We start from the raw sequence: 24746 nt of genomic DNA, 5'->3' as shown, positions 1-24746 counted from the left end.
AGCAAGACTCTGTCTCGAAATCAGTTAATTAAATAAAAAGCACCCCAAAAAAACCCCAAAAGACCCACCCTACTACAACTGACATTATATTTAATGGTGAGAAACTGAATTCTTTCTCCCTAAGAGCAGAGATAAGACAAAGATGTCTGCTCTTACTACTCTTATTCAACATAGTACTGCAATCCCTTGCTGGTGCAATAAGGCAAGAAAATGAAATAAAAGGAAAACTTGTCAGAAAGGAAGAAATAAAACTGTTCCCATTTGTGGGTGACATGATTATATAGAAAATCTCAAAGAATCTACAAAAAAACCTCTTAGAATTAATAAATGAATTCATCAAAGTTGCAGAATATAAGATAAACATACAAAAATCTATTGTATTTCTATATATTAGAAAGGAATACATGTACATAGAAATTAAAGCTACAATACCATTTATAATTGCTCAAAAAGGCAAGGCATGGTGGCTCACACCTGTACGTCCTGCACTTTGGGAGGCCAAGGTGGGAGGATTGCTTGAGCCCAGGAGTTCAAGACCAGCCCAGGCAACATAGTAAGACCCTGTCTCTACAAAAAGTAAAAAATTAGCTGAGCATAGCCGGGCATGGTGGCTCACACCTGTAATCCCAGCACTTTGGGAGGCCAAGGTGGGTGGATCACGTGGTCAGGAGATCGAGACCATCTTGGCTAACACAGTGAAACCTCTTCTCTATTAAAAACACAAAAAATTAGCTAGGCACGGTGGCAGGCACCTGTAGACCCAGCTCCTCAGGAAACTGAGGCAGGAGAATGGCATGAACCTGGGAGGTAGAGCTGGCAGTGAGCTGAGATTGCGCCACTGCACTTCAGCCTGGGTGACAGAGTGAGACTCCGTCTCAAAAAAAAAAAAAAATTAGCTAAGCATAATGGTGTATGCCTGTAGTCCCAGCTACTGGGGAGGCTGAGGTGGGAGGATTGCTTGAGCCTGGGAGGTCAAGGCTGCAGTGAGCCATGATCACACCACTGCTTTCCAGCCTAGGTAACAGAGCAAGACCCTATCTCAAAAAAAAAAAAAAAAAAAAAAAAAAAGAAAAGAAAAAAGAAAGAAAGAAAGAAAGAGAAAAAAATACTTAGGTGTAAATCTAAAAAACATGCATAGGGCCGGGTGCAGTGGCTCATGCCTGCAATCAAAGCACTTTGGGAAGCTGAGGCTGGTGGATCACTTGAAGTCAGGAGTTTGAGACCTGTCTGGCCAACATAGTGAAACCCTGTCTGTACTAAAAATGCAAAAATTAGGCGGGTGTTGTGGCGCATGCCTGTAATCCCAACTACTTTGGAGGCTGAGGCAGGAGAATTGCTTGAACCCTGGAGGCAGAGGTTGCAGTGAGCCAAGATAGAGTCACTGCACTCCAGCCTGGGCAACAGAGTAAGAGTCTGTCTCAAAAAAACAAAAACAAAAACAAAAACAAACAAGCAAAAAAAAAAAAAACCAAAACCAAAAACAAAAACAAAGATATTGAATTTATATGCTAAAAACTACACAATGCTGATTAAAGAAGTCAAAGAAGACCTAAATATATGGAGAGACATACTATACTCATGGATTGATGGACTGGAAGACTCAACATAAGAAAAATATCAATTTTCCCGAAATTTATATACAGGTTTCATCCAATTCCTATAAAAATACCAGCAAGATTTTTTTTTTTTTGAGACGGAGTCTCGCTCTGTCTCCCGGGCTGGAGTTGCAGTGGCCGGATCTCAGCTCACTGCAAGCTCCGCCTCCCGGGTTCACGCCATTCTCCTGCCTCAGCCTCCCGAGTAGCTGGGACTACAGGCACCGCCACCTCGCCCGGCTAATTTTTTGTATTTTTTAGTAGAGATGGGGTTTCACCATGTTCACCAGGATGGTCTCGATCTCCTGACCTCGTGATCCACCCGTCTCGGCCTCCCAAAGTGCTGGGATTACAGGCTTGAGCCACCGCGCCCGGCCAAGATTTTTTATAGATATAAACAAGTTGGCCAGGTGTAATGGCTTACACCTATAATCCTAGCACTTTGGGAGGCTGAGGTGGGAGGATCGCTTGAGCCCAGGTGTTCAAGACTGCAGTGAGCTATGATTGTGTCACTGCATTCCAGCTGGCACTCCAGCCTAAGTGACAAAGGGAGACCCTGTCTCAAAAACAAAAGCAAAATAATTTTGCTCTGCAAAAAGGGGCTGGGCAAGGTGGCTCACTGCTGTAATCCCAGCACTTTGGGCAGCTGAGGTGGGTTCATCACTTCAGCTCAGAAGTTTGGCACCAGCCTGGGCAACATGATGAAACCCTGTCTCTACAAAAAAATAAATAAATAAAAGTGTATATATATATTATTTATTTATATATTATATATTTTATATATTATATATTTTTATATATTTATATTTAATATTTTAAATTAAATATATGTTTATATATCAAATATATATTTATATACTTTATATTTTATTTTTATTAAATTTATTAAATATAAATATTATATATAAATACATAAATATATTTCTGTATTTATATTTAATATTTAATATATTTATATATTTTGTATATTATATTATATATATATAATATATTTATAGCTGGGTTTGGTGGAGTGCACCTGTATTCCCAGCGACACAGGAGGCTGAGGTGGGAGGATCACTGAGCCAGGGAGGCAGAGGTTGCAGTGAGCCAAGATGTTGCCTGGTTGCCCGGGCAACAGAGTGAGACCCAATCTCAAATAAGAAGAAGAAGAAGAAGAAAAGACAGTTTACAGAATATAGGAAAATATATCCATAATCCACATACTCAACAAAGGACTGGTATCCAGAATATGATAAACAACTCTCAAAACTCAAAACCAAAAAAACGATTCAATTAGAAAACAGGCCCAAAAGGACATACAGTTGGCAAATAAGCACATGAAAAGCTGTTCAACATCATTAATCATTAGGGATATGTACATTAAAACCACAATAGGCTATCACTAAACCTATCAAAATGGCTAAAATTAAAAATTGGAACACCACCAAATGCTGATGAGGATGTGGAGAAACGGGGTCATTCTTCCAATATTGGTGGGAGCCTAAAATGGCATAGCCACTCTGGAAAACAGTTTGATAGTTTCTTATAAAACAAAACATGCAACAACCCAGCAATTGCACTCCTAGGCATTTATCCCAGAGCAGTGAAGACTTACGCTCACACAAAAAGCTGTACACAAATGTTTATAGTAGCTTTATTCACGGTAGCCAACAAGTAGAAACAATCTAGATGTCCTTCAACTGGGGAATGATTATATCCATACCACGAAATACTTTTCAGCAATAAAAAGGATGAATTACAGTACACACCACAACCTGGAGGAATCTCCAGGGACTTATGCTGAGTGAAGAAAAGCCAATCTCGAAAGGTAATATGCTGTATTAATCCATTTATATAACATTCTTAAAATAACTAATTATAGAAATGGAGAACAGATGAGTGATTGCCAGGGTTTAAGGGGCTCAGGGATGGGGAGGGGAAGGGGGTGACTACAAAAAGCAACAACCTTTATGGAGCTGGAAATGTTCTGTATCCTGATCGTGTCGATGTCAGCATCCTGATTGTGATATAGTACTACAGTTTTGCAAGATATTACCATTAGGGTAAACTGGATAGAGGGTACATAGGGTTTCTCTTTATTACTTCTTACAACTGCAAGTGAATCTACATTTATCTCAAAACAATAAGTTTAATTTAATGCCAGGTGTGATGGCTCACATCTGTAATCTCAGCACTTTGGGAGGCTGAGATGGATGGATGGCTTGAGGCCAGGAGTTTGAGACCAGCCTGGCCAACATGGCGAACCCGGTCTCTACTAAAAATACAAAAATTAGCTGGGCGTGGTGGCACATGCCTGTAGTCCCAGCTACTCGGGAGGCTGAGGCAGGAGAATTGCTTGAACCCAGGAAGTAGAGGTTGCAGTGAGCCGAGATCACACCACTGCACTGTAGCTTGGGCAACAGAGTGAGGCTCTTTCTCAAAAAAAAAAAAAAAAAAAAAGAAAGAAAGAAAGCAAGCAAGCAGGTAGGGCCAGGAAAGTGTTGAGTCTGTATAATTTTTGTAGTTCAAATAACTAACCTAAAAAGTGAAGATTGGCCAGGCGCAGTGGCTCACGCCTGTAATCCCAGCACTTTGGGAGGCCAAGGCGGGCGGATCACAAGGTCAGGAGATCGAGACCACTCTGGCTAACACGGTGAAAGCCCGTCTCTACTAAAAATACAAAAAATTAGCTGGGCTTGGTGGCGCCCGCTTGTAGTCGCAGCTACTTGGGAGGCTGAGTCAGAAGAATCACTTGAACACAGGAGATGAAGGTTGCAGTGAGCCGAGATCACACTATTGCACTCCAGCCTGGGTGACAGAGTGAGATTCTGTCTCAAAAAAAAAAAAGTGAAGATTATCTTTTTTTTTAAATTTTTCTTCTTTTCCTTCCCTACTTTGTGAGATAATTTTCTTCTTTTTAAAAAGTCGAGAGCTTACTTCTCTAAATAAAGATTATCTTAAAACAACTTAGAAATGTATATTGTTAGTATTTTCTATTTCATTATAAGTTATTTGTAAATATTGGTTTTGGTGCTAACCTAGAATTCCATCAAATTAATTGTCCTCTAATATACAGCCATTATCATTTTGTCTAACATTGTATCTTATTAACAATGCTATAGGCCGGGCGCGGTGGCTCAAGCCTGTAATCCCAGCACTTTGGGAGGCCGAGACGGGTGGATCACGAGGTCAGAAGATCGAGACCATCCTGGCGAACACGGTGAAACCCCGTCTCTACTAAAAAATACAAAAAACTAGCCGGGCGAGGTGGCTGGCGCCTGTAGTCCCAGTTACTTGGGAGGCTGAGGCAGGAGAATGGCGTAAACCCGGGAGGCGGAGCTTGCAGTGAGCTGAGATCCGGTCACTGCACTCCAGCCTGGGCGACAGAGCGAGACTCCGTCTCAAAAAAAAACAAAAAAAAAACAAAAAAAAAAACAATGCTATAAGTATTATTTTTGTACCTAAATTATGGTTTGCATTTTAAAATTATTGTTTTAAAGATAAAGTTCCAGAAATGAAATTAAGGATATGAACTTTTTGAGCACACCTTGTCAGCACTGAGTTGTATTATTTAAAACTTTTTTGGGGGGGGCAATTTTATAATTGAAAAATATATCATTGTTTTAATTTGCATTTCTTTCACTGCCTATGAGATTAAAACAATGCTCTACTTTCTAAAAACTCTTAAGTCTTTTGTGTTGATGCTTTTGTTCTGTTTCTATGGATCTCATCTTCCTTCAGAACAGCTCCCCTTCCCAACTTCCTGATTTCTAACAATAACAGTATCACCCCCAATTTCTGAAACACAGAGTCATGTTTTTTGTTTTGTTTTGTTTTGAGATGGAGTTTCACTCTTGCTGGCCAGGCTGGAGTGCAATGGTGCGATCTTGGCTCACCACAACCTCTGCCTCCCAGGTTTGAACGATTCTCCTGCCTCAGGCTCCCAAGCAGCTAGGATTACAGGCATGCACCACCATGCCCGGCTAATTTTTGTATTTTTAGTAGAGACAGGGTTTCTCAATGTTGAGGCTGGTCTCAAACTCCTGACCTCAGGTGATCCGCCTGCCTCGGCCTTCCAAAGTGCTGGGATTATAGGTGTGAGCCACCGCGCCTGGCCACAGAGTCATGTTTTTTTCTCCACTTCAATCCCTGTTTCCCATCATCATCAACTATGACCATTCCTTGCTTTGAAAGTATTTTGGGCCGGGCATGATGGCTCCTACCTGTTGTAATCCTAGCACTTTGGGAGGCTGAGGCAGCTGGATCACTTGACCTCAGGATTTCAAGACCAGCCTGGGCAACATGGTGATACCCCACTTCTACAAAAAATACAAAAGTTAGTGGGCAGTGGTGGCACAGGCTTGTAGTCCCAGTTACTTGGGGGACTGAGGTGGGAGGATCGCTTGAGCCCACGAGGCAGATGTTGCAGTGAGCCGTGATTGCACCACTGCACTCCAGCCTGGGTGACACAGTGAGACCCTGTCTCAAAAAGAAAAAAAAAGGTTCTAATTTCATCCTCTTCTTTGTTCCCATGGGAATACCACCATCACCAGCCAAGGCCCACATACCTCCCACCTGGATTACAGTGAGCTTCCGGGTAATGGATTACAGTGAGCTTCTGGGTAATTTGGTCTGCTACTAGTCTCACCTACTCACCTACTTGGATTTCCCTTCCTCCTGCTGCAGCATTGCCTTCCAAAGTCATGCTTTGCACATGCCACGTCTTAGCTCATTAGACTAAGCCTATAAGCCTCTGCAGGACCTTCACCATCTCGGGGCCACTGCTCACAGTTTCCCAGCGGAAACCTCTGCACCCAGGAGGTTTCCCCACAGTTTGCCTGTGCTGCCTCTCTGGAGCTTTCCCCCTTCCTGTAATGTCCTTGCTGCTCCCCATCTCCTCTAGTCTATTGCCTATGCTTTTTTTTTTTTTTTTCCTTTTTTTGAGACGGAGTCTCTCGTCCAGGCTGGTGTGCAGTGGCGCGATCTTGGCTCACCACAACCTTCATCTCCCAGGTTCAAGGGATTCTCCTGCCTCAGCCTCCCGAGTAACTGGAATTACAGGCGTGCATCACCATTCCTGGCTAATTTTTCTATTTTTAGTAAAGACTGGGTTTCACCATGGTGGCCAGGCTGGTCTTGAACTCCTGACCTCAGGTGATCCGCCTGCCTCGGCCTCCCAAAGTGCTGGGATTACAGGCGTGAGCCACCGCACCTGGCCACAGGTCTATACCTCTTTTAAGTCTTCATTCAATACTGGTTGTCCCATGAATTTGTCCCAGACTCACTCATATGCTTAGACCTTTCCTATTATCTTGCTGTAGCTTTTTCAAAGTATGGGACAGCATGGACAAGCAGGCCATGGTTTTCATTTTAAGAGAAGCAAGGAGGCAGAGTTATTTTAGGAGGAGGCTTATACATTTCATTTTGAACCAATCGCGTTTGGGGTGATAGCAGGATATTAACATAAATTTATTACTTGGACCATTGGAAATGTGTGCCTAGAATTGAGGAGAGAGGTCAGGGCTGGCAGTAACAACTTGGCCACCGTCTGCAGACCTGACTGGGGATGCGGTGGAATTGAGAATGTCTGTAGAAATGAGGAAGAGGACCAAAGACAGTCTGGGACAACACCTAAATATAGATGTCAGAGCAAGAGTTCAAGATGAAGAAAAACGAATCATTCTTAGAAATGGAGGAGAGGAGCAAAAGAGGCGGAGCAAAGTGGGGCGGAATCAGAGTAGGCCACGCTTTTAAGAAGTTTGGTAAAGGAATTGTGAAAAGAATGTAGTTGAATTTCAGGGTAAGCTGGGGAATTAAAGCAGTATGTAGATCCAGGGAAACAGCAAGTAGGGCAGGAACCACTGAAGGAACAAATAAAGGGGGAGGCTGGGTCCGGGTTGTCTTGAGTAGGGACATCTAAAAAAAAAAAAAGAGTGAAACTGAAGGTGTGGGGTGGATTGGGTGCCTGCCGTGCCCCGGGGAAGCTTGGGGCAACTGTGTGCCGAGGCTGTGAGGTTGTCTGGAAGAGGCTCCTGGACAGTGAGAACTGAGCAGTGGGGAAGAGGATTGTGTGGTCTGGAAGAGGAGAGAAAGGAGAGTGAGTGGCTGAATGGGTATCCAGGCTCCCACACCAAGGCAGAAAGAGGGAGAGGGCCTAGGCATCTCAGGGAGGCAGAGGCAGTGCCAAGCAGGGTGAGAGGCTTTAGTCTTAGCCACCTTTGCCCCATTCCTCCAAATATACATTCTAAGTAAAAACAAAGCAATACAGAACTGTTTGCTATGTAAATTTAGATTCTAAGGCCCTGTTCTATAGAGATTCTGGAGCCGCCACCGCACCCAGAAAACGGACAGCTAAAGAGAAAACTTCCCTTGGTGATGGGTATTAGATTTTACAAGAAGAGGCCAAAAGAGACACATATTTGTGCTAGAAGAACTTTCCAGAGATAGCATTGCATAGTGAAACAGCTTGAATTATTTTTATTTTTTTAAACATTTTTTATTTTTATTTTTTTCTGAGATAGAGTCTCACTCTGTCACCCAGGCTGGAGTGCAGTGGCGTGATCTCGGCTCACTGCAATCTCCGCCTCCCGGGTTCAAGCAACTCTCCTGCCTCAGCCTCCCAAGTAGCTGGGATTACAGGCATGCGTCACCATGCGCCAGCTAATTTTTTTTTTTTTTTTCTAGTTTTAGTAGAGATGGGGTTTCACCATGTTGGCCAGGCTGGTCTTGAACTCGTCACCGCAAGTGATCCACTGCCTTGGCCCCGCAAAGTGCTGGGATTTCAGGCATGAGCCACTGCACCCGGCCAAAAATTTCTTTTCTTTAAGATGAGGCCTCTGTTGCCCAGGCTGGAGTGCAGTGTCACAATCATAGCTCACTGTGACTTTGGACTCCTGGGCTCAAGCGATCCTCCTGCCTCAGCCTCTCAAGTAGCTGGGATTACAGGCACCCACTCCCAGCTAATTCTTTTAAAATAATTGTTTTTAGAGATGAGGATGTCTATTTGCTGCCCAGGTTGGTCCCAGACTCCTGACAGGCTGCATTTTAATCCTAGCTCCACCACTTAGGGGAGTCAAAATTCAAAAGGCAGAAAAGGGCATATACGCTGGGCGCAGGGGCTTACACCTGCAATCCCAGCAATTTGGGAGGCTGAGGTGGGTGGGTTGCTTGAGGTCAGGAGTTCGAGACCAGCCTGGGCAATGTGGGAAAACTTGTCTCTGCTAAAAATACAAAAATTAGCCAGATGTGGTGGTGCACACCTGTAATCCCAGCTACTCCGAAGGTTGAGGCAGGAGAATCCCTTGAACTCAGGAGGCAGAGGTTACAGTGAGCAGAGATCCAACACTGAACTCCATAAAAACAAACAAATAAACAAAAAGAAAGCAGGCTGGGTGCGGTGGCTCATGCCTGTAATCCCAGCACTTTGGGAGGCCAAGGTGAGCGGATCACCTGAGGTTGGGCATTCCAGACCAGCCTGACCAACAAGGAGAAACTCTGTCTCTACTAAAAATACAAAATTAGCTGGGCTTGGTCGCACATACCTGTAATCCCAGCTACTCGGGAGACAGAAGCAGGAGAAGTGCTTGAACCTGGGAGGCGGAGGTTGCAGTGAGCCAAGATTGTGCCATTGCACTCCAGCTTGGGCAACCAATGCGAAACTCCATCTCAAAAAAAAAAAAAAGCAAAGGGCATATAGTGAAAAGCTTTCTTCCTACACATGAGTATTCACTTCCTCTTCCTAGAGGCAACCAAGGTTATCTGTGTGTGTGTCTGTGTGTGTGTGTGTTTTGAGACAGTCTCACTCTGTCACCCAGGCTGGAGTGCATTGGTTCGATCTCACTGCAAACTCTGCCTCCCAGTCTCAAGCGATGCTTGTGCCTCAGCCTCCCAGTTTTTTTTTCTTTTTTTTTTTTTTTAAACAGGGTCTCATTCTGTCACCCAGGGTGGAGTGCAGTGGCACGATCATAGCTCACTGCAGCCTCGACCTCCCGGGTCAGGTGATCCTCCCACCTCAGCCTCCGGTGTAGCTGGGGCTACTGGTATGCACCACCACACCCAGTTAATTTTTCTTAGTCTCGTTCTGTCACCCAGACTGGAGTGCATTGGTGCCATCTCATTTGTTTCACAGCAACCTTTGACTTCTGGGCTCAAGCGATCCTCCCACCTCAGTCTCCTAAGGCGGCTAATTAAAAAACATTTTTTTTTTTAGAGATGGGGTTTCGCCATGTTGCCCAGGCGGATCTCGAACTCCTGGGCTCAAACAATCCTTCCACCTCGATCTTTCAAAGAGCTGGGATGAGAGATTTCCACCATGCCTGGCCTCAGTTTCTTTCTTTTTTAATTTTTTTTTAGACGTTATAACTCTTTTTAATGGCCTCATTTTGTTATGTTTAATTCGAGAAATATTCTTTTCATATACAAAGAATATATTTTCTCTCCCTTTAAAAACAAATAGTAGACTGTTTAATACCTTGCTTTATTCAGTTAGTGATGTTTCTTAGATACGGTTCCAAATCAGTATACAAAGCACTTCCTCTTCCTCTCTTCTGGCTACATAACAATCCACTGAATGGGTGAGCTACGAGCTATTTAACCTATTCTTTATTGATGGACATTTTGCTTTGTATATACATTTGTAATTCTGATATATAGTACAAATCACCCTTCAAAGAAATTGTACTGGTTTCTTCTCCTACAATGTGTGAGAGTTGGGTAATTACTTAATCTCAGTGTGTGAGTCTCAGTTTCTCTATCTGTAAAATAAGCAAAACAGTGTTGACAATATCTATTTCTTAGAATTATTGTGGAGATTACTGAGATGATGCATGTAAAGTATTTGGCATGTAGGAGTTGGTGCTCTCCAAATAAGGATATGATTTTATTTGTATTTGTGAGCCACTGTCCCAGCCAGGTAAATGGATATGATGAGACCTCCTTACCAGACTGGGTTTCTCTGATTAGAATGAGGAGCAGATGTTGCAGGAAATTAGCAATTGAGATCAGAAGAGCTGTGGGGATTCTCTTGCCAGAGGTGCCATGTCTCCAAGGCACCTCAGCCTCTCCCATTTGTCTTCTGCTCCCAGGTCCATCCAAGCTGAGCGATCGCGCTGACTCAAGAAAAAGCCTTTGGGACCAAGGATGCTTTTCCATGATCATCAAGAATCTTAAGATAGAAGACTCAGAGACTTACATCTGTGAAGTGGAGGACAAGAAGGAGGAGGTGGAATTGCTGGTGTTCGGATGTGAGTGGGGCAGGTGGGGATGAGGATACCTCCCGGCTGGTTCTCTTCCCCACTACTCCCACCCCTGCACCAAACCCAGCCTGAGCTGGTGATACCGCAGCAGCCCCAAGAGGACCAGGCTGTCAAACTGGCCTCCGAATCTCTTCAAAGCCCTCTTGATTAGGTGGGGGATGGTGGTGGGCGGAGGAGGGAAGAGGCCTTAGGAAAAGGAAAGAAAAGGGAAGGAAGCAAGGGAAGGAGGGAGAGAGACTGGGGAAGAGAGGATGAGGGGAGAGGAGGAAAGAAGAGAGAGAGGAGGGGAGAGGGAAACCCTGTCTTGGCTGGGGGTGGGCAGCTGGGTGCTGGGAGGAAGGAGATGTTGGGATGGAGATAACGGAGAGATGTTCTTGGTTTCCTGTCCTCTGCCCTTCTCCTTGGGGATGGTATGTGTGTGACACAGCTGGCCTTTCCCTCCACAGTGACTGCCAACTCTGACACCCACCTGCTTGAGGGGCAAAGCCTGACCCTGACCTTGGAGAGCCCCCCTGGTACTAGCCCCTCAGTGAAATGTAGGAGTCCAAGGGGTAAAAACATACAGGGGGGGAGGACCCTGTCTGTGCCTCAGCTGGAGCGCCAGGATAGTGGCACCTGGACATGCACCGTCTCACAGGACCAGAAGACGGTGGAGTTCAAAATTGACATCGTGGTGCTAGGTAAGGGAAGCCCCTCTGCCCGCAGTCTCCTCCCTGCCCCGGAGGCTGACAGCCCCTCCCTCTGCTCTCACTTCCCTGCTTCTGGGTCTGGTGCTGGGAGGTCAGGAGTGGAGAAGGCTAGGTCCCCTAGAGCTGAGGCCATTCTTGAAGGACTCACTGGGACCCTCATTCTCAGGGGGCTGATTGACAGCCACCCCTCAGTGTGGTGGACATGGAGAAAGGAAGGGCTGGGGAAGGTAAGGATGCTAGAGGCCCCAGTCTCCTTTGGAGGCCCCAAAGGATGAATGTCAGGGCGTTTACTTTCTTTGTTGCCTCAGCTCCCCACCCCTACCAAGCTGGCAAATCCACTTACTCACGGACACTAACACCAGCAAGCCGACCCTGATGATGTTCTATGTTGTACCTCTGGACCCCTGAGTCAGGCCACTGTGGAGAGACCGAGGTCCTACCCCAGATCCTGTCCCCTGGGTGCTTATGGGACATAAGGTAGTGTAGTGTGCCAGTTTAGTGCATGGACCCTGATTGAAATCCTGGTTCTACCACAACCATGTGACCTTGGGTGAGTTACTGAACCTCTCTGCACCTTGGTTTCAGCCTCTGTGAAATGGGGATGATGTTAACTGCCATAGTACCTACCTTGTATTAAGTTGAGGACTGATACACGCAAGGCACTAAAAATGGTGCCTGGCACAGAGTAAGCCCTAGTTAAAGTTAAGTGTTCGTTCTTATTTTGTGAAGGGTGATGAGTTATGGCTCTAAGGAGTGGAGGCCAAATGGCTTCTGTGGTCCAGGAATCCTGAGGACAGCAAGGATCCCCTGTGGCTGGGCTGTTCTGTGATGGCTTCTGGGAGGAGAGAGGTGGTCTGCTATAGGAAAATACTGGGTGGAAGAGGGGAGAGAAGGCTGGAGAGGTAGGAAGGAACTGAAGCATCTGAAATGACAAGGTGGGTGTCTGTTCTCATCGGGTCCCCTTCCATCTCCCTGCTGCCCCCGCATGCCGACCCCACTCGTGCAGTCTCATCTTCCTATCTCCTCACTTAGGGTCTCTCCCTTCCCACCTCCAGCTTTCCAGAAGGCCTCCAGCACAGTCTATAAGAAAGAGGGGGAACAGGTGGAGTTCTCCTTCCCACTCGCCTTTACACTTGAAAACCTGATGGGCAGTGGCGAGCTGTGGTGGCAGGCGGAGAGGGCTTCCTCCTCCAAGTCTTGGATTACCTTCGACCTGAAGAACAAGGAAGTGTCTGTAAAACGGGTTACCCAGGACCCCAAGCTCCAGATGGGCAAGCAGCTCCCGCTCCACCTCACCCTGCCCCAGGCCTTGCCTCAGTACGCTGGCTCTGGAAACCTCACGCTGGCCCTTGAAGCGAAAACAGGAAAGTTGCATCAGGAAGTGAACCTCGTGGTGATGAGAGGTGAGGGGCCAGGCCAGGGAGGGGCAGGCAGGGGAAGGAGGTGGAGGGCCCTGGCCCAGGGCTCCCTCTGAGGCAAGCCAGGCCCCAAGAGGGGATGCCTAGGCCCTGGTTACCTGGATGAAGTAAGGGAGGGCCCTTTGGGTTTGGGGCTGGTTTTGAGCTGAGACATCTATGAGCCAGCCTGGGGCTGGCTTCACTGAAGATCCGCAAACCACTTGGGCTAAGAACCGGGGTTCCCGTTCTGCCTGTGACCAACCCTTTGTGACCCTGACTAAGCCCCCTCCCACTTCAGGCCTGCTTCCTGACCTGTCTAAAAAAGATAATGAAATCTGCTCTCTGTAGGATAGTAATGATGATAATGTCAAGCTCCAAGTTGAGTTTCTGGCTTCCTTATCTCCTTATCATCATAACAACTCCACAAATAATAATGGCTAACACTTAATGCTCAGCACCGGCCGGGCCCCATCCAGACACTACATGTATGTCTGCTTTTACTACTGTCCGCAGGTTGTTCAGTCCCTTGCCCAGAGACACTCAGCTGCTAAGCAGCGGAGCTGGGATTCAAATCCAATACCACTGGACCCCAAACGCTGTTTTTCCTCATACGACTGCATGAAAATCTGCTTTAAAAGGCTAAAAGAAGGCCGCCCATATAGAGTATCATTTTAATTGTTCCACTGAATCTCAGGCTTTCAATCTCAGCCTCTCATTCCTCTGCAGCCACTCAGTTCCAGGAAAATTTGACCTGTGAAGTGTGGGGACCCACCTCCCCTAAGCTGACGCTGAGCTTGAAACTGGAGAACAAGGAGGCAACGGTCTCGAAGCACGCGAAGGCGGTGTGGGTGCTGAACCCTGAGGCGGGGATGTGGCAGTGTCTGCTGAGTGACTCGGGACAGGTCCTGCTAGAATCCAACATCAAGGGTGAGGACCCAGGTTCCATGGCCTCTGCCTCCTGCGCTACGGGACCTTCCTGTGGTTGGCAGAGACCACCCAGAGTCCCAGCCTCCCAATGCCTGAGTTGGGGGGTTATGGGGATGGTGTCCTGGAGGCATAGAAGTGATGAGGTGAGGTGGGTTGTGGTCCTGGGCTCTAGGCTGCCAATTGTAGTTCTACAAGTTCCAACTCCCTCAGGTCTACAGCCTAGGAATGGGGTCCACCTGACCAAAAGCCCTCCTCCCTGGCTCCTGGCTTTTCTCCAAATCCAGACACACATACACACACACTCACACATGCACTCACACACACATGCACTCACACGCACTCACATAAACTCTCACACACCCACACACACATCACTCACACACTCGCACACACTCATACACGCACTACACACATCCACACTCTCACACCTACACACTTACACACATCTACTCACATACATGCACTCACACACATACTCTCACACACTCATACACTCACACACACACGTACTCACACAGACTCATACACACTCACACACGCACACACACTCACATGTACACACATGCACACACATTCACGCATGCATACACATTCACACATGCACACACATGCACACACACTCTTACACATTCACACACATACTCTCACCCACGCACACTCACACCCACTCTGATACACGCACACTCACACACTCTCATACACTCACATACATTCATATGCACACGTGCACACACACACATGCATGCACACATTCACACACATGCACTCACATGCACACATTCACGCACACATCCTCACACACATGCACACACGCACGCATGCACATACACACACACACATTCACACACATCACACACACATTCACACACACGCACTCTCACACACACACACACACACACAGAGTCCAGGGTCTAGACCACTGCTTCTACCTCTGCAGAGTGCCCTGTGGTCTCTCAAACATAAAACCGATTCCCCAGCACTGGCGGCCTTTGAGTCCCCAAGCACTCTGCCCCTCTCTCCCAACCCCAGGATCAAACCAGAGACTGGCCAGGCGGGGGTGCAGGTCAGTCCTCAGTCCGCTGGCCTGTGGAGGAGGGTGGTGCACTGAGCACATTTCTTTCCCTTGCAGTTGTGCCCACATGGCCCACCCCGGTGCAGCCAATGGCCCTGATTGTGCTGGGGGGCGTTGCAGGCCTCCTGCTTTTCACTGGGCTAGGCATCTTCTTCTGTGTCAGGTGCCGGCATCGAAGGGTGAGTGACCCCACACCTGGTCCCCACAGGGCCCTCAAACCCCTGAGTCCCGTACCAGGAGATCCCGTATATGGGACCTGCTTTTGGCCAGCTCCCTCTGCCCACCCCAAGTTCCCCTGCTGCCCTGACCCAGATGCCACTCAAGGGAGAGACAGAAAGGAGCAGAGAGTTAATTCCAGGATAGATGGCCTGAGCTATGTAACTGCTTCTCCTCTCCCAGCTTCCCCCAATCCCCCCACCAAGGGGCACCTCCCTTCTGGAGGCCTGGAACCCTCATGACTCCCTTTCTTGTCCCTGGACAGCGTCAAGCAGAGCGGATGTCTCAGATCAAGAGACTCCTCAGTGAAAAGAAGACCTGCCAGTGCCCTCAGTAAGGATCTGGGAGGAGGGGCTGGGAGAGGGGAGAAGGGTGGGGAGAGGGAGTGAGAGAGGAGGGGGAGGAAGAGGGGACAAAGGGGGCAGGAAGGGAGGATGGACAGGAGGAACGAGTTGAGGAGGGAGAGTTGGGGGGAGTGGAGGCGAGGAGACTGGGGCTAAAGGGGTGTCGTGGAGAGGATAGAGGGGTGGGAAAAGATGGCCAGGAGCTAGAAGGAGGCGGAAGTGGGAGGGTGGAGCTGAAGGAGCAGCAGGCCAGGGCCTTTCTGGACTAGTTCTGCAGCTGTTGCCCAGAGGCTAGCACTGCGCTGGAAAAGCCATGGAGGTGCTAGAACATAAAGGGGTTGCAGTGGGGACAGACCTGCTCCCCTTCTTCTTTGTTCCTGCAGCCGGTTTCAGAAGACATGTAGCCCCATTTGAGGCACGAGGCCAGGGAGATCCCAATTGCAGCCTCCCCAGGTGTCTGCCCCGCACGTTTCCCGTTGGGCTCATGGCCTGCGGACCAGATGAATGTAGCAGATCCTAGGCCTCTGGCCTCCTGTTCGCCTCCTCTACGATTTGCCATTGTTTCTCCTGGGTTAGGCCCCAGCTTCATTGGTTAAGTGTTGCTCTCTATTTTCCAGAGGCTTAATCACACCATTCTCCCCACCGTTTCCTTTTCCTTCAAGCCCTAGCCCTTCTCTCATTATTTCTCTCTGACCTTCTCCCCCACTGCTCATTTGGATCCCAGGGGAGTGTTCAGGGCCAGCCCTGGCTGGCATGGAGGGTGAGGCTGGGTGTCCGGAAGCATGGAACATGGGACTGTTATTTCACAGGACAGGACCCTGGGACCACAGAGGGCAAGAACTTGCACAAAATCACACAGCCAAGCCAGTCAAGGATAGATGCAGATCCAGAGGTTTCTGGCAGCCAGCACCTCCTGCCCCACGCTGCCTGCATCTCACCCTATGTGGGTGGGGCCACAGACTCACGTCCTGACCTTGCACAGGCAGCCCCACTGGACACAGCCCCATGTACACAGCCACAAGGGATGCTTCACATCCTCTGTCTGTTTGAGACTTACAAAAATCCTACAAGGCTGGCAGTGACAGAACTAAGATGATCATCTCCAGTTTACAGACCAGAATCAGAGCTCAGAAAAGCTAGATGATTGATTACCCAAGGTCATACAGCTAGCAAGTGCTGGAGTCAGGACTAACCCAGGTCCCTTGTCCCAAGTTCCACTGCTGTCTCTTGAATGCAGGGACAAATGCCACACGGCTGTCACCAGTGGCTAGTGGTGGGTACTCAGGGTGTACTGTTGGGTTCGCAGGAGCACAGCACCCATGGGAAGGGCCCATCTTAGAGAATTTATAAGCAGGGATGAAGGCCTCCCTGTCTAAAATTCCTCCTTCATCCCCCGCTGGTGGCAGAATCTGTTACCAGAGGACAAAGCCTTTGGCTCTTCTGATCAGAGTGCAGGCTGGGAGCACAGGCCCTGTGGCAGACAATGCCCAGTGACCAGCCACTCACCCTGTGCAGAACCTCCTGGAAGTGAGTTTTGCTGGGAGAAGGGATAGCTAGCCTGAGAGGGAACCCTCTAAGGGACCTCAAAGGTGATTGTGCCAGGCTCTGCGCCTGCCCCACACCCTCCCTTACCCTCCTCCAGACCAGTCAGGACACAGGGAAATCAGGGTTACAAATCATCTTCTTCTTGATCCATTTCTCTCAGGATCCCCTCTCTTCCTACCCTTCCTCACCACTTCCCTCAGTCCCAACTCCTTTTCCCTCTTTCCTTCTCCTCCTATCTTTACAGCCTGCCTCTTCCAGGAAGACCACCCTATTGCTGCTGGGGCTCCCCATTTGCTTACTTTGCATTTGTGCCCACTCTCCACCCCTGCTCCCCTGAGCTGAAAGAAAAATACAATAAACTTACTAAAAGAAGATGCTCTTCGTGTGTGTGTGTATGTGTGTGAGAGAGACAGAGAGAGAGAGACAGAGAAAGAGAGAGAGACCCCTTCTCTGGGGACCAGGAATCTTCTGGTCTTTGGGGTCGGACCCAGAGGAGAGGTTGCCTGGCGTGCCCCAGGAAGGAGATGAAGTTTCCCTGGAGAGGGAAAAATTCTGTGGAGGCTGGCTATCCACCTCCACAACCCACAGGGCTCTGTGTGGGCCTGTGTGTGTGTGAGGCTGAGACTCTGTAATTACACGTGTGTGATATACCGTGGGGGAGAGACTCAGGGTTGCGTGAGCTCTCCTGGTGTATGTGTGTGGCAGAGAAAAAGGACTGTGAGAAACTGTAACATGTGTGTGCAAATTGTATCCCCAACACGTGTGTTTGTGTTCCAGGAGGAGGAAGCAGTGTGTGTGTGTCTGTGTGCATGCATGCGCCCACATCCTTTTAGCTTGTGCACACCCACCCTCAACTCCACAAGCAGCCCCAGCTTGCACCACAAGCCCCCTCACTCCCAAACTCAAGGCCCAGCCCTCACACAGATATACACAGTGACACACGCTTCCTCCTCCCCGAACAGCTAGCTCCTCAGTCCCCAACAACACCAGCTGCCTCTTGGAGCTTGTGTTCGTGTTGAAAAACGGGAAGGGGTGGGGGCAGGACATGAACCATTTCACCAATGAAGCCGGTTCCCAGCCATCCTCCTCACCCGCCTCCCTCTCGGCGCCTTCCTTGCCCCTCCTCCCCTAGTCACCACCGTCCAGTTCCCCACCCTACACTCGTTTCCCGCCCCCCACCCCACAAAGCTGTCCTGCAGTCCCCCTCGCCTGGGCTCACTGGCAGGATGACCGTAGGAGAGAGGGTCCTGGAGAGTGAGAGGGGCAGAGACTGAGTGAGCCGCAGGCTGAGCCAGGGAGGCCGGGACTGAGGGGGAGGAGGGAGGCCCGGGGGAAGGGAGGGAGGGAGAGAGGGAAGGAGGGAGGAGGGCGGGTGAGCTGGAGCCGGCAGGCAGCGCGAGCCTGAGAGAGCCGCGTCGGGAGTGCGGTCTCCATGGCAGTGCTGGGCGCAGCCAGAGGTAAGACGACCCCTGCCCCAACCCCCGTGTTGCCTCCCTTTCCCCCCCAGGCTGCCTCCTCTCCCCTAGGCCACCCCTCCTCCCAGCCACCTGCTGTTTCTACCCTGGAGAACCTGGAGGGGGACAGGAGGGAGGAGCCGCCTGACCTTACCCCTTCACCCCAAAGGGCGAGGGACCCCATCGGCCAGGGAACCTCCCAGATCCCCCTTCCCACCTTCCTCTGATCTCTCCCTGTCCTTCACCTCCCTCTCTCTGTCCTTCACATCTTTCCTGTCTCCTTCCCTCTCTGACTTCCTATCTCTTTCGTCCTGAGCCCACCAGCTGGGCCTGGGTAGAGGTGGGTGGGAAGGGGTCCAGGGCTGTAGGAGAGGACACTGGGGGCTGCTTGTGGCCAAGTCCCTCCACCTCCCTCTGGCTGGCCATTGTCATGGCAACTAGGGTGTACTGGGCTCCGGAGGGAAGCCAAGGGTGGGGGTGGACCAGGACCTCTTGGGGAAAGCAAGGGTCTGAGCTGCTTCCATGGGAAACAGACCCTTTCACTGCTGTGCCCCATTTTACCCCACTTACCCTAAAGCCATTATGCGCTTCCTTACAGCCTCACTCTGTTCAGGGTTTCACCCGATTCCCTTACCCCCTTCCCAGGGCTCACTGAAGCTCAGCATCACGCACTAAAACTGGGACCATCCTTCCTCCCATCAGAGGGAAACTGAGGCTCTGGGCCAGGGAGGAAGAGTCAAGGTCTCCTCGCGGGAGTCAGCACCTTATTGAACATTTGGCTTTTCTTCTCAGCCTCCTATTCACTGCTCCCTCCCTCCCTCCCTCCTCCAGTCCCTCCTCCCTCCAAAGCCTCCTCTCCAGGGGGTTTGAGCTTTTCCTGCTATTTTCAGATACTACCACTTTGCCCCCTCTTTCTCTTCTGCTCAAACTCTCCTCCTTCTCCCTAGTTCCCCCTCTTTCCATTTCTGGATGCTTCTGATGTCAGCGGTTTCCCCGCCTTCAGGTTCCCTAGCACCCCCTTCGGTCCCAGACTCCTTTCTCCCATTTTCCCAGATCTGGGGAGCTGGAGGGTGATCATCTAGGTTTGGGGAAGTAGGGGCTAAGCACCAAGACCCCCGCATCCAGGAGACCGGCAGGTAGGGGAGGAAGGCTGTAATGCCATATCCCCGTTCACTGTGAACCCTCAAGAGGAAACCAGTCATGTGTCTCCCATCAGTAGTTTTGAAGAGACATTTAGGGACTTGAAGATAGGGGTGGAGTAGTGCTGAGCAGGGGATGTTCTAAGAAGGAACCCGGGAGTTCCAGCGGGAGGGGAAAGGGCTAAAGGAGACAGGGAGGTGGGAATACCCTCTTCCCTAGAGGTCTGGAAGAGCGGGGCTCTCATCGGTGCGGGGTGTTTAGCTGTCTGATTTAAGGCAAAGGAATGTTCTGAATGACCCTCGGGGCCCTAGTAATCAGTTATCCCTATAGTTTCAAGAAAGGGGGCACAGGAGGCTGGTTATAGACCTTTGCCCTCTCCCTCCCACATCTCATCTTTCCCTTGCAGCCTGTCCAGGGGGCTGAGCCCCACCCCCAAATCCCTGGGGCATCCAGAAGATTCCTGACTAGTCAAGAACCAGAGGAAAAAGAGACCCGGACGTCCCAGCATGGGGACCAGAACCCCCCAGCCAGCCTCACAGTTGGGAAAGTAGCCAGCTTGCCTGCCCCATCAATTGCAGGGATGCTTAAGGAAGGCCCCGCCCAGTATGAAAGCTGAGGACTGCCTCTGCTGACCCTCAGTCTCCTCCCCTGCCCTCCACATCTGCCCTCAGCTGGGTCGATCATGCAATGCTGAGCACTGGGGTGAGCCTGGGGGCAGCCTGCCTGCTGACAGGGCGAGGATTGTGGGGATCATGGGCATGTTTGTGAGTGGGGCTCCTGGGTGAGACCTAGCCCCCACCCCCACGGAGCTCAAGGGGGTGGGGGGCTGAGGATAGGATGGCTCGGGGCGGGGCGGGGGCAGAGGAGGCCTCCCTGCACTCCAATGCATTGTCCTGGCTGGCCTGTGGGCTCCTGGCGCTGCTGGCCAATGCCTGGATCATCCTCAGCATCTCGGCCAAGCAGCAGAAGCACAAGCCACTGGAGCTGCTGCTGTGCTTCCTAGCGGGCACACACATACTCATGGCAGCTGTGCCCCTCACCACCTTTGCTGTGGTACAGTTGCGGCGTCAGGCTTCCTCCGACTATGACTGGAACGAGAGTATCTGCAAGGTCTTCGTGTCCACCTACTACACCCTGGCCCTGGCCACCTGCTTCACGGTCGCCTCGCTCTCCTACCATCGCATGTGGATGGTGCGCTGGCCAGTCAACTACCGCCTCAGCAACGCCAAGAAGCAGGCGCTGCATGCCGTCATGGGCATCTGGATGGTCAGCTTCATCCTCTCCACACTGCCCTCCATTGGCTGGCACAACAACGGCGAGCGCTACTATGCCCGCGGCTGCCAGTTCATAGTCTCCAAGATCGGCCTCGGCTTTGGCGTTTGCTTCAGCCTCTTGCTACTTGGGGGCATTGTCATGGGGCTGGTCTGTGTGGCCATCACCTTCTACCAGACACTGTGGGCCCGGCCCAGGAGGGCTCGGCAGGCCCGGAGAGTGGGGGGCGGTGGGGGGACCAAAGCGGGTGGGCCAGGGGGCTTGGGTACCCGGTCAGCTTTTGAGGTGCCAGCCATTGTGGTGGAGGATGCCCGAGGGAAGCGGCGGTCCTCGCTGGATGGCTCGGAGTCTGCCAAGACATCCCTGCAGGTCACCAACTTGGTCAGCGCCATCGTCTTTCTCTATGACTCACTCACAGGGGTGCCCATCTTGGTGAGATCGGGGTCCTCCCCACCTGTTCTCCCCAATATCCAGGCCCCAGCATCATCACCTGACCTCCAACTTCATCAGCCATACAGCAGCTCCGTCATCTCTCCTCTAGTTCCATCATCCATCTTCCTCTCCTCTGTTCATCCCCCACTCCATTTGTGGCCCCCATCTTGATCATCTGACTTTTAGTTCCCACTACCCTGTCTACCCCAGCTCCAGCATCTGCTTCAGTTCCCACTCCTCAGCTCCATCACCGTCCTTCAGTTCCACTACCTGTCCTCCAGCTCCGTCATCCATCCTGCAGCTCCACAGTTCAGCCGCAGACCTCTCATCCAGCTGCTGGGCTGCACTCTCCATTCCCTCCTTCCCTCTGGATGCCACATGGTCTCTGAGCAGTCTTGGGTGGAAACCCCACAGGGCTCACCCCACCACCCCCTCTAGTCACTGTTCCTGGGTTCCTCTCTGTCTCTACGCTTCCTGGTCCACCTCTGTTCCTCTCCCTCCTGACCGCAGGGCTTTGCCTCCAGCACTCTCCCCTACCTTCCTCTGAGTCAGTTCTTTCCCTCTGTTCACTCCATCTCCACCTCCGGCTTCACCTCTGTTGGATCACAGGGATCAGGCATTACTTCTGACGTCTTGCCCACCAGCTGCACTAGGATATGGGGTTCAGGTGGGCTCCTCAGCTCTGGCCCTGACCCAGCCCACTCCCACCCTTCCCCAGGTGGTGAGCTTTTTCTCTCTCAAGTCGGACTCGGCGCCCCCCTGGATGGTGCTGGCTGTGCTGTGGTGCTCCATGGCACAGACGCTGCTGCTGCCCTCCTTCATCTGGTCCTGCGAGCGCTACCGCGCCGACGTGCGCACAGTGTGGGAGCAATGCGTGGCCATCATGTCTGAGGAGGATGGAGATGACGGTCAGAAGAGGGGCTGGGCTTTGGCTTTCCTGGACATCTATCTATTCCCTTTCCTGCCGTCCCTTCTCAGTCAGAGGATGGGCTGCCCTGGAGTGCCCCCTACTGGACAGAACCTGCACCACCCTGGGCTCCCCTTTCCCTAAGCAGGCACCCTGCTGTCCACTTACTGCTTCCTGCAGCACTCAGGGCTCCCTTCACCGGGCCTAGGCTCCCCTCCAGAAGTCCACACTACCCAGCTCTGGCACTATGGGGAACCTGAGCTTCCTGAGAGAGGCCCCCAGCCATAGGGATGGCTCTTGGGGGAGGGCATGTAATTGTTTCAATAACTTCATCTATATGTATGAACCACTCAGGATTTAGCACTGAACACAGCAAATGCTAGCTACTCTCACTGTCCTCTCGGCACATACAGGCTAATGGGAACTAAAGGGGTCTCTGGGAGCTTATCAAGGCAGTGGGCGGGGGTGGTAGGCATTCCCTGCCTGTAACTGCTCTGCCCATTTTCTCTCCTAGATGGGGGCTGTGATGACTATGCAGAGGGCCGAGTTTGCAAAGTTCGCTTTGATGCCAATGGAGCTACAGGACCAGGGAGCCGGGACCCCGCCCAGGTGAAGCTGCTGCCTGGAAGGCACATGCTCTTCCCTCCTCTTGAGAGAGTCCACTACTTACAGGTATGGAACTGGGGGATACACCTCCTACCCTTGGTGCCCCTCATCACTTTTCTCCAGTGTCTGTTATGCACCCCAATCCCCTCTTCCCTAGCCCTGGCTTTCAGGGCACCATAAAGCTGGGTGAAAGAAAACTATAGTAAGAGAGGCATCCCTTCAGATCGCGTGGGGCCAGGTTTGCCCACCGGAGCAAACGTTTTGAAGAAGGTTAAGAAGGTGGCACCATCTTCTGGAGTCCCCACTTGGTTCCTCTGCCTCTGTCCCTGCAGCACCTTCAGGTCTTACCCGCTCCTCTTCCCAGGTCCCCCTATCCCGGCGTCTGTCCCATGATGAGACAAACATCTTCTCTACCCCTCGGGAACCAGGCTCCTTCCTGCACAAGTGGTCATCCTCTGATGACATCCGGGTCCTCCCAGCCCAAAGCCGGGCCCTCGGGGGTCCTCCTGAGTACCTGGGACAAAGACACAGGTTGGAGGATGAGGCAGACGAGGAGGAGGCTGAAGGTGGTGGGGGGCTGGCCAGCCTTCGCCAATTCTTGGAGAGTGGGGTTCTGGGGTCAGGTGGGGGACCCCCACGGGGCCCTGGCTTCTTCCGGGAGGAGATCACCACCTTCATCGATGAGACACCTCTGCCTTCTCCGACTGCCTCACCAGGGCACTCTCCTCGTCGGCCCCGGCCACTGGGCCTCTCACCCCGCCGACTCTCCCTTGGGTCCCCTGAGAGCAGAGCCGTTGGACTTCCTTTGGGACTAAGTGCAGGGAGACGCTGCTCCCTGACGGGGGCCGAAGAAAGTGCAAGGGCTTGGGGAGGATCCTGGGGCCCAGGCAACCCTATCTTTCCCCAGCTGACCCTGTGAGCCCAAGCAGGCCTGCTGAACTCAGAGGAGGAAGCCTGAGTGAGTAACACCTCATTCTGGCCCTGAGAGTAGGGCAGCTGCCTCCAGACTCTGGGGAGATGGGCGCTAGATTTGGGGCTCAGAAGGCTCTGCTCTCTCCCATCCAAGTGACCAGATGCCCTACTCACCTTCCATCACCCCTAGCAATATGTATTAAAGTCTGAAATGTTGCCATGGAAACCTCAGCGTCCAGTGTACTGCGATGGAAAGGGGCTTGGAGGGTGGAGAGGCTCACAGAGGACACGACAGAGCAGGGGCAGCAGACAGAGGCACAGAAGGACACATGGAGAAATGATCACACGCTCCACCAGGCAGCCTCGCACAGGGAAGGCTGGGAGGAGCATATCCTGCTGGGGGCAGGGCTTGAGGACACACATGTCTTTGTTGGTTTGGGGTGTGAAGGATCTCTGTTCAGATTTGTTGAGGTGATTTTAGAGCGTGGCTCCAGTCCCAGTGCCCAACTCTCCTTCTAACCCCAAATCCATCCAGGGGCTCACTTTATGGGCAGAAAAGGGTTTGGGGCTGACGTAGTGTCCCGGGCCTGGACACCTCCTCCCTGATGCATTTTAAAGCTCTTTCTCCAAAGGAGTGTAGGGGTGGATGAGTGTGTGTGGGGAGGGGGGAGGGGGAGGAGCGGGGGTCCGCGTCCACAGTCCTTTTTCTGGACCCAGAAGCGTGTGTGTGGAGGGAACACTGCCCCAGTGGTTACCTCCAGACCTCAGGGGCTGAAGTCACCGCTGGTCCTCCATGGATGCCCAGGCCTGCTCCAGTTCCCGCCTTTTGCTCCCCTCCTCCCAGTTTCTCCCTCTCGTTCCACACTAGATCAGCTTTCTCCACTCGGCATTCTTCTTTCTCCATCTTTCACATGGGCCTCTCTGACCATCGGGTCTCAGCCCCATCTCTCTCTCTCGGCCTCCCTCATTCCTTCTCCCTCTCCCTCCGCCTCTCCACCTCTC

General features: G+C 51.1%; 2 protein-coding genes across 9 annotated transcripts in view; both read left to right on the top strand.

Annotated features, from left to right (window-relative positions):
- The window catches only part of CD4 (CD4 molecule), a 34290-nt gene extending 16892 nt beyond the window's left edge, over nucleotides 1-17398 (top strand). For 2 of the 6 annotated variants that reach the window (XM_025401283.1, XM_025401282.1), the window contains 7 exons: nucleotides 10661-10819; nucleotides 11278-11511; nucleotides 12576-12923; nucleotides 13644-13844; nucleotides 14974-15095; nucleotides 15398-15465; nucleotides 15860-17398. In XM_025401283.1, coding sequence (XP_025257068.1) covers nucleotides 10726-10819; nucleotides 11278-11511; nucleotides 12576-12923; nucleotides 13644-13844; nucleotides 14974-15095; nucleotides 15398-15465; nucleotides 15860-15890 — 1098 coding nt within the window. In that variant the 5' untranslated portion in view covers nucleotides 10661-10725 and the 3' untranslated portion in view covers nucleotides 15891-17398. Of the gene's footprint in view, nucleotides 1-10575; nucleotides 10983-11277; nucleotides 11512-12249; nucleotides 12924-13643; nucleotides 13845-14973; nucleotides 15096-15397; nucleotides 15466-15859 lie in introns of those variants that run through there. The other 4 variants (XM_025401286.1, XM_025401284.1, XM_025401285.1 and 1 more) reach the window with 4 other exon arrangements.
- A 733-nt stretch (nucleotides 17399-18131) lies between these two features.
- GPR162 (G protein-coupled receptor 162) lies at nucleotides 18132-23970 on the top strand. Of its 3 annotated transcripts, none has more exons than XM_025401281.1 (5): nucleotides 18132-18478; nucleotides 20022-20317; nucleotides 22038-22227; nucleotides 22741-22898; nucleotides 23197-23970. In XM_025401281.1, exons 2-5 carry the CDS (start codon nucleotides 20303-20305, stop codon nucleotides 23749-23751), a joined length of 918 nt encoding a protein of 305 aa, XP_025257066.1. In that variant the 5' UTR covers nucleotides 18132-18478; nucleotides 20022-20302; the 3' UTR covers nucleotides 23752-23970. The 3 variants fall into 3 exon arrangements, with proteins under 3 accessions (XP_025257066.1, XP_025257064.1, XP_025257065.1); XM_025401279.1 differs by having other exon boundaries at nucleotides 20022-21319; XM_025401280.1 differs by lacking the exon at nucleotides 18132-18478 and having other exon boundaries at nucleotides 20020-21319.
- Nucleotides 23971-24746: the final 776 nt, after the last annotated feature.

Source organism: Theropithecus gelada, chromosome 11 (assembly GCF_003255815.1).
Source record: "Theropithecus gelada isolate Dixy chromosome 11, Tgel_1.0, whole genome shotgun sequence".
Taxonomy (NCBI): domain Eukaryota; kingdom Metazoa; phylum Chordata; class Mammalia; order Primates; family Cercopithecidae; genus Theropithecus; species Theropithecus gelada.
This window is presented reverse-complemented; position numbering and strand designations above follow the sequence as displayed.

Coding starts and splice junctions, on each gene's coding strand:
- GPR162 (XM_025401279.1), top strand. CDS start 20,453: ATGGCTCGGGGCGGGGCGGGGGCAGAGGAGGCCTCCCTGCACTCCAAT. Junction 21,320..22,037: donor TCACAGGGGTGCCCATCTTG/GTGAGATCGGGG, acceptor ACCCTTCCCCAG/GTGGTGAGCTTTTTCTCTCT. Junction 22,899..23,196: donor AGAGAGTCCACTACTTACAG/GTATGGAACTGG, acceptor TCCTCTTCCCAG/GTCCCCCTATCCCGGCGTCT.